General features: G+C 37.4%; 1 protein-coding gene across 3 annotated transcripts; it reads left to right on the forward strand.

Moving 5' to 3' along the window:
- The first annotated feature begins 1,211 nt into the window (after positions 1-1,211).
- LOC141398362 (uncharacterized) lies at positions 1,212-9,215 on the forward strand. 3 transcript variants are annotated; one of them, XM_073975650.1, is made up of 3 exons: positions 1,212-1,598; positions 1,710-2,784; positions 8,361-9,215. In XM_073975650.1, exon 2 carries the CDS (start codon positions 1,738-1,740, stop codon positions 2,752-2,754), a length of 1,017 nt encoding a protein of 338 aa, XP_073831751.1. In that variant the 5' UTR covers positions 1,212-1,598; positions 1,710-1,737; the 3' UTR covers positions 2,755-2,784; positions 8,361-9,215. The 3 variants fall into 3 exon arrangements, with proteins under 3 accessions (XP_073831751.1, XP_073831754.1, XP_073831759.1); XM_073975653.1 differs by having other exon boundaries at positions 1,246-1,598; positions 1,714-2,784; XM_073975658.1 differs by having other exon boundaries at positions 1,257-1,598; positions 1,657-2,784.
- The last annotated feature ends 251 nt before the right edge of the window (positions 9,216-9,466 follow it).

Genomic DNA, 9,466 nt, shown 5'->3' on the forward strand with positions numbered 1-9,466 from the left:
AAAACAAGGGTTCTATAGATTTTTTTCATTTAAATCTACCTCTTTACTTATACCATGATTGTACAAATTATTGAGTAAACGAACAGACCTAATATTTTGTGGTTGCTGGACAGTTTGACATTTATCGATATTTCCGAAAAATCGACAGTCAAATCGGCGTGTTCCAGAACCTGCAAGAATCTACACATTTTTACTACGATAAAAATTTTTCCTTTATGTTATCGAAAAAAATAGTAAAAAGTTGTAGATTCTTGGAGTTCTGGAACAGACCACGTGTGTACCCCGTTTTAGATATTTTCGATGTTTAATTTCAAAAAATCGATTGCTATCGATATTATCGTTAATTTGTCATCACCATTAACTTGGGAATGAATATGCCGGAGCAGTAGTTCACAGAAAATACAAACGAGAAAAAACAATAGCTTTTATTTAATAAAAATACACAAAAATACATTTTACTCCTAACTCTAAACTATCTGAATTTTTAAAAAAGAATCGATATTATCGATAGTGCCATAGATTTTTCGACAGCTCTATAGAGCTGGCAAACCATCGATGTTCCCAACATTAGATATTTTCGATATAATATTTTAAAATATCGATTGCTATCGATATTATCGTTAAGTTATCAACACCATTAATTTGGAAATGAAAATTTCGGAAATTTCAATGCTTTTCTTGACTTTTTGCCCAAGTAGTTCACAGAAATGTAAAGGAGAATAAACAATTGCTTTTATTTTATAAAAATATTAAAAAAATTCATTTTACTTTTCCGAAAAATTTGTACGTGTTACTACGGACTTACTTTCTCACACACTCAAAACCGAAAACCAGCGAAATTTCTATTTATTTCAATGAATTTTATGGTCTGTTCCTTTACTTTTGAAAGTGGTAAAACTGGCAAAAGTAGCAAAAGTTGTAAACTGCTCCCATATGAATTGTATGGTGTCTGAAGTAATGGAACGCTTTTCGAGTAAAAAGTGGTAAAACTTGAAGATTCTTGCCCGTAAAGGAACAGAGCTTTAGGTTGCGGATTTTTGTTCCGATAATATCGATAGGGAAAACTATCTATCGATATTTAATTTTTAAAAAATAATCGATTTTATCGATAGTACCATCGATTTTTTGCCAGCTCTACAGCTCTAGTTATAACTGCATATGCCAGACGCCTTTATTAATGTAGTTATAAACTACAAAACAACTACCTTTTTATTCAACTCTGATTTGACTGATTAGTTAAACGTCATTTCCAAATCATAACAAAACAATAGAGGCAGTGAAGAGGTTGACGATTTAATTTTTTATTGGATTTTTGTTTCAAATTCCACAATTTCAGAAAGGGCAAATAAAGTTGTGATTTTTTAAAATAAGGCTATAAATTGGCACGGTGATTCAAGAAGTGAAAGTTGAATTTATAAATCCCACAAAAAGTGACTCAGTGGAGGTCGTTCGGTTCAATTTAATATCAAAAGCCAAACAAAACTATTTCAAGAAAAAAAAACCCGAAGTCCAACCCGTCATTGTCGTGTGTCAGTTTGTGCGTGCCTACACACAGCCAGTACTGGCATAAGACGAGGAACATCAGCTACCCTAACAAGGTGAATATTTTTGCAGAGATTTGATCTTGACCATGTTCAGTTTGTGTTATATTAATAGCCAACATTCTTTGTTTGTTTGTAAACTTTTCTGTTTTTCTATTCTTTACGTAGGCAGGCACACGCAATCCAAGAAAAGAAAATGGCAACAGCTGCGGCAAGCGATACCAGTGTTTTGAATAACACCACAGCGGCGCCACCGGTTACAAATCCCCATGAATTGGCTCTACAAAGTTTGTGTAAACAAATCCTTAAATCGCGGCTCTTTCGTGGATTCTATGAAGAGCGACGTTATGTGGAAACTGTCCAGGGTTATAGGGACATTGTTTGTCTGCATAAATCAGAAAAAGAGCTAAACAAACTACTCAAAGATATATGCGGCAAATTGCAAATGTTCTATTCACAACAGAACCCCGATATGTGGGTGGGCGTAACTTGTGGCCCCTTGCCTGGCAGTAAGCCCACAGTAGGAGCCATAGATACATTCATATGGGCTGAAATTGAAGATTTGGCATTTGGTCAATATTGGTTCTCCATAAAATCTCTACGATTTCGATCCAATGAAGTTGTGGTGAAATTAAAGGTGGTGCGTTCTGTCGATGCTGAGGAGATGGCCGAAAAATATACCAAAACATCAACGGTATCAACAGAAACTGCACAAGCAGATTCCACAACCACCGGCACTAATACAACTGCTGCAGCGACTGAAGCTGAAAAACAAGTAAATCTCCAAGATTTTGCTGATCTTTTCCGGCAATGGCATGCTTCCTTCAAACAAACCATCTACGATTTTATGGCCAATGATATTTCCAAAGAAAATATTAAAGGTGTACTGAAATTTTTGGGTCTGGTCGTTGTATCGCTATGTTCGGGTGCATTAATGGCTGTCAAATTTTTGGGTATATTTGCTCTACGCTTTATGTTTGAGTTTAGCCGACTGACTCATGTCCTAACCCCGATTATATTGAAAATTATTGAAGTATTCAATAAGATTGTTGGTGGTTTTTATCTTCTGCTGGCAATGATATGGAAAGATGCCGTTGTGAATCGTAATCAACCGAAATCTGCAATGCCCTCGCTGGAATATAATCGGCCGATGTATAAGAGTATAGAATATGATGTGCGACAGAGACGATCCACAGGTGCAGATCAACAATGAGACTAGAATGGCTTGACATTACGTCAAGAGGTAAGTGTATTTTTTATATTTTGTTAATATAAGCAATGCCATCCATTCTACTAAAATGAGTCCCACGATTAACGAAAGTGCGGCGTTCAGAGGTGATCAAATCTAGTCGTTTCCGAGGACCGAATGCCGCAACTCATGACGCGTATGAAAGTCTCCCAAGACAAGACGGTTATGACCTACCCATGGCACAATCATACAAGGTATCAGCACAGCTTATGTAGTGAGCTGTCAAAAAAGTTATTGTAATTGAAAACACAAAAATAAAAAAGCTTTAAATGAAAAATTGTGAATTTTTGTAATAATACATTTATTAATACCTGCCTAATGAAATTTTGTTGAAAAAATTATGTGAATCGCTTCATGTTTGACATTTCACAGTACTGAACTGGTTTTTGTTGTAGTTGTTGGCTGATGCATGTACCTTGTGCCATGGATCTACTCTCTAATTTTAGGCTTGTAACCTGAAGTACAGCTATTTATCGGCAGGATGTATATGTTCAGCAGCTCTACGCAGTTCCACACCTGACTGCTACCTCCATACATTCCATATAGGGATCATTAGAGCCATGCTCAAGCGAGATATGTCAGTATTGAACAGACTGGTGCAATTGAAAAGCTAATCCCCCACGTCCACTTCTGGTGCGATCCTTCCTCAGTACATGGTAACCATCACAACGCTGTAAGCTGCAGTTGTTGTTGAGCTGCACCTCCGCGACCTTGATATTCTTCCGACTCATGAAGTCCACTATTTCCTCGATCTTAGCGTGAAAAATGGAGTCCATTGAAATTAAATGATGATTTTTTTGGGATTGGAACAACAACGGATGATGTTAAATGCTGCGTGTGCGGTTGCTTACGATGACTCGCTGGGGATGTGTTCACGCAGCATGAAGCAACATAGTCCCTGTCATAGTCCCTCACATGGACAAGTCCAGAGCAACCCCTTAGATGCACCCCCCTTAACAGCTATAGCATCTCACCGAAGGTTGGATATGGGTGAAGATGCGGATGTGACTAACCGAGCACAAATATATTGGTCCTGGATTTTCCTCCGTTCCGCTCCGTGCCATGGGATTCTGCATGAAACCGTTGGTGGGTGTTGATTTAGGACCTTGCATCAGTATACTATAGTCATTTATGGCTTCGGAGAGCGTTCGTCATCATTAGTCGACAACAATTCAGGGACGATTATTTTGCAATCTTTTCTGATCCCAATAGAGACATAGCGATGAGATTTTTTATTGACAGAAGACCTATGGAGGTGTTCAGAAAAGACGGTATACCTCTTGAGTTCTATAGACGCAAGAAGTTCTGAGGTCTTCTATAGACAGAAGTCGTGGTGAAGTCTTCTATGCACAGAAGGCCTCTTGAAGTCGTTTATGTGAAGACCATTTAAGGTCCTTTATAGAGAGAAGACCTCCTTAGGTTCTCTATTGATAAACGACCTACTGAGGTCTTCTATTGACGGTATACTTCTTAAGGTCTTCTATGAACGTGTTGAGATATTCCATAGACAGAAGGCCGCTTGAGGAAGATCTCTTGAGGTCTTCTATCGACAAAAGTCTTCTTGATGTCTTGGAAATGTTCTTAAGATGCACCCTTTGAGAAGGTCATTGGAAGTACGCTTTCCTTTGGAAAGTATCATTAGAAGCATATTTTATTTATTTAGAAACAACTTTACATTAATTCAAAGCCAACCGGCCAAAAAAGATGGAATTAAATCATATTATATAGATTAAATTTCCTCTAGAAAGGTTCACTAGAAGCACCTATTCTTCCGGCACCTTTTTCTTTCCTCTGGGTCACTAGAAGCACATTTTCTTCTGAAAGGGTCATAAGAAGCACCTCTTCTTCCGAAATGGTCATAAGAAGCAACTTTTCTTCCGAAAGTGTCATAAGAAGCACCCTTTCCTTTGGAAAGAGTCATAAGAAGCATTCTATCCTTTTAAGGAGTCAAAAGAAGTGCCCTTTCCTTTGTAAGGAGTCATAAGAAGCACCCTTTCCTTTGTAAGGAGTCATAAGAATCACCCTTTCCTTTGTAAGGAGTCGTAAGTAGCACCCTTTGCAAGGAATCATAAAATGCATCTTTTCCTTTGTAAGGAGTCATAAGAATCACCCTTTCCTTTGTAAGGAGACATAAGAATCACCCTTTCCTTTGTAAGGAGTCGTAAGTAGCACCCTTTGCAAGGAATCACAAAAAGCATCTTTTCCTTTGTAAGGAGTCATAAGAATCACCCTTTCCTTTGTAAGGAGACATAAGAATCACACTTTCCTTTGTAAGGAGTCATAAGAAGCACCCTTTCCTATGGAATGGGCCATAGGAAGCACCATTTCCTATCGAATGTGTCATAAGAAGTTCCCTTTCCTCTAGATAGTCTCATAAGAAGAAACCTTTCCTCTGGAAAGGGTCATAAGAAGCTCCCCTTCCTCTGGATAGGGTTATAAGAAGTTCTCAACTACCTTAAAATTTTAGTTTTCAACATGCCCGGTTGGCCTTAGTGTTGATACATACAGATTTGTGATGTTTGTCACATCCGCATCTTCACCCATATACAATTTTCGGTGAGATGCAATAGATGCCAGGAGTGGGTGCATCTAGGGGTTGCTCTGGACTAGTCCACGCGTGGGACTATGTTGATGCATGCTGCGCGAACACAGCCCCCAGTGAGTCGTCGTCAGATTACGAAACTCCCCCGCAGTCCCCTCAACAGCAACCGTGCGCGCATCATTTAACACTAGCCGTTGTTGTTCCAATCCCATCCTTTTTGCAATTTATTTGAAATAGTGTAATTTATGAATCGGAAAAAGATCAAGGTCGCGGCGGTGCAGGAAACCAATCTGAGCGACAACTACTGCTTAGAGCGTTGTGATGGTTACAACGTATTAAGGAAGAATCGCACCAGAAGCGGAGGTGGGGGATTAGTTTTCCTTTTGCACCAGTCTGTTCAATACAGACCTATTTCGCTTGAGCCTGACTCTAATGACCCGTACATGGAATGTATGGTGGTAGCAGTCAGGTGTGGTACTGCCGAGATAGAGCTGCTGAATGTATACATTCCGCCCAGAAATAGCTGTATCTCAGATTAAAGGACTAACATTAACAAGCTTTTGGAAGGTCATAATCGTCTGGTCTTGGGGGATTTTAATGCGCATCACGAGATGTGGCATTCGGCACACGGAAACGACCTGAGGAACAAGTGGTTAAATCATCTGAAGAGTTGCAACATTGGAGCCGGAATAAGTGAATTGTGGACAACGGTTAAGTCACACGCAAATCCGAAAGGAGAGAACATAGGACCTCAGTCACATTTGGCGACGTTACGTTGACTCACCCGAATAGGTGTGCAAGTTATTTCAATCGACAGTTTGTCGAGTGACAGGGCGAAGAGTACTACGTCGCATCAGATCAATTTCTGCCGAGGATGAACCACTACAGTTTGCAATGGATGATGTTGCGAATGTCATCACGAATGCCAAATCATCCAAAGCGTTGTCGATAGCCACTCTAATTGTTCCCGAAGAGTGGAAAATGGACAGAGTGGTCCCGCTACTGAAGCCAGGCAAGGATGCCAGTAAAAGTGAATCGTACAGGCCGATTTCGCTTTTGTCGCCTGTAGCAAAGACGCTTGTCAGAAATAGCTCTCTAGTTGCCGATCATCAGTTGCCGTAAGCAGCACAGCACGACAATAGCGCTGCACGCCATCTCCACACATATCTGTCGAGGACTCTACCAGAGACCGCCGTGTGACAGAGCAGTAATGGTGGCGCTTTACTTATCAAAAGCCTTTGATACTGTCAGGCACTCCACGCTGTTTGAGGACATAGAGTAGACAACTCTCCAGCCAAACTTGAAACGTTGAATAATCAATTATATGAATTCAGGTACAAGAAGTCCAAACCCCGTAGAGTGAAACAAAGTGGTGGGGTGATATCTCCGGAACTGTTTAACCTCTACCTTTCCTGTATTTCACCCCCCTTCAGAAGGCATTGAGATCGTAACGTATGCGGATGATTGTACGATCTTGTCGTCAGGTACCTACCCTGATGACATCTGCGACGGACTGAACTGCTATTTAACCGATCTTACCACCTTTTTCCACGCGAGGAACATGCAGATATCCGCCACAAAATCTACGGCCACTCTGTTCACCACATGGACGGCGCAGTATAGAAGAGAGTTGAATGTCGTGGCCGATGGTAGCAGAATTCCTACCACAAACTACTTCAAAATTCTAGGGGTCACATTTGACACTTCGTTCACGTCGTCCTCGCATGCCGCAGCTATCTGCGACAAACTGAAATGTAGGAACAAGGCCCTCAAGTCCCTAGCCGGCAGCACTTGGGGTGCAGATAAAGAAACCTTGTTGACCACATATAAAGCGATAGGTCGGTCTGTGGTAAGCTATGCGGCGCCAGTTTGGTCCCCGAATTTATGTGATACGCATTGGAAAAAGATTCAAGCTTGTCAGAATGCCGACCAGAGAACAGCGACAGGGTGCCTCGTCAAGTCTGCTGTGGACCATCTACATGAGGAGTCAACGATTCTTCCAGTAAAGCAAAACAATGAGATGCTGTCATTGCAGTACTTGCTAGGATGTTACCGTTAGAGCCATCCCAATCACCATCTGGTGGGTAGGCCCGACACATTCAGACAAATCAAGGAGAATATCCAGGATCATTTTCACATGTAATTCGAAGAATTTCAGTTGTAATTTGATTATTTCATTTGAAATTCGAAACATTTCACTTGTAATTTGAGAATTCCAATTGAATTTCGAATTATTTCATTTGTAATTTGAGAATTCCATTTGATATTCGAATTATTTCATTTGTAATTTGAATTTTTTCATTTGTAGTTCGAATTATTTCATTTGTAACTCGAGTTTTTCCATTTGTAATTTGAATTTTTCTATTTGTAAATCGAATTTTTTCATTTGGAATTTCAAATAAAGAAAATTCAAATTACAAATGGAACAATTTGAATTACAAATGAAATAATTCGAATTACAAATGAAAAATTCAAATTACAAATGAAATAATTCGAATATCAAATGGAATTCTCAAATTACAGATGAAATAATTCGAATTCCAAATGAAATTTTCAAATTACAAATGAAATAATTCGAAATTCAATTGGAATTCTCCAATTACAAGTGAAATGTTTCGAATTACAACTGAAATTATTCGAATTACATCTGAAAATGGTGTAGAGGCAGAGGTCTAACGATACAGGAGAGAACCCCTAGATCAACAGGCATATGATTACATAACATTCACATAGACGTAGTTGTTAAGGCCATAAGTAAATATAGTCTGAATAAAGTCCTCGGAGTACGAGTCGAATCCTTTTCCATCACATACCCGATAAATTGGTTTTATCCATCATTTACGGCCGTTCATAATGTTCGACTTACTATCTCGATGTAACTAATGTTCCGTTTAAAATTTTGCCATCAATTAAATTGTGAAAAATAATTCTTCTCTAGGATTAAATGCTTACATATGTAATTAAAATATTACATATTATTATTTGTTTGTACTAATAATGTTTTGTTCGTTTTCTTGATTTATTTCAGACAATGTGATTTCAACTACAACTTCTACTCACGGAGACTATTTTCCTCGTATAAATGTTTCGGCAAATTTGCAACTAAACCAAAAATGGTCTAGAATATAAAATTCTACAAAACTGTGTAGACTTTTAAAGTCTATTAAACAATAACTCAAAATATAATTCAAAACGAAAAAAATATTAGATTTATGCATGACAATAGAATTTGTTCGACAATTGTTATATACGGCTTTAATAAAAATTTAAAATCTATGTACGTTCATTATTTAACACTATCAATTCTCTACAAAATCTACAAAATTCTTGAGATAGTAATTTGTCAATGAGTATGTATGTGTATATACATATGTACATATATTTATGATATTATTAATAATAGTTTTTTTTTTTTGTAAAATGTGTCGTTCTAAAATATTTACTCAAAAATTAATTAAAAAATAAGAAAAAAATTGAATAAATAAAATTAGCTGGAATAAGGGGTTTAATAGCAGTTTATAATATTTATTGTAAAAAAAGTGAAACATTTAGAAAAATTTTATACCAAAATCTATTGTATTTTATTTAACACTAAATAAATAATGCCCTAATATTTTTATACAAAAATTACCTATATTTTTTTAAACATTTGTATTATCTCTTTAGCACCCACCCACCACCTTATACAGTCACTATTACAAAATACATACGTCACAAATATATATGTAGTATAAATTCGACACCTCATTCACCAAAACATGTTTTTTTGTACATTTTCTTTACAGAAAACAAAAATAGTTGTAAAAAACATGTTGAGCTTAAGTTTTAATTTATTTGTTAAGCAAATAAATTTTAAAATGAAAAGGTACTTTGGAAATTTAAATTTTATGTGTTTTATTTAATGTAATATGGGTATAGATGGGATTCTACCCGGTATTTACCCAAAACTTGGGTAAATACCAGGTAAATACTAAATAAATATCTTTTTTGGGTATTTATTTGGGTAAATAAAATTTTATTTTGAAATCAAAATTTTGTTTTTTTCTGTCAGACAGAAAAACACAAAACTGTAAAACCACGCGGACTAAACTTTTTATACGTCAAATCGGGCGTTGGAGTTGCTTGTGCGAAACA

Source organism: Musca autumnalis, unplaced genomic scaffold (genome assembly GCF_047663935.1).
Source record: "Musca autumnalis isolate F117 unplaced genomic scaffold, ASM4766393v1 scaffold_1, whole genome shotgun sequence".
Taxonomy (NCBI): Eukaryota; Metazoa; Arthropoda; class Insecta; order Diptera; family Muscidae; genus Musca; species Musca autumnalis.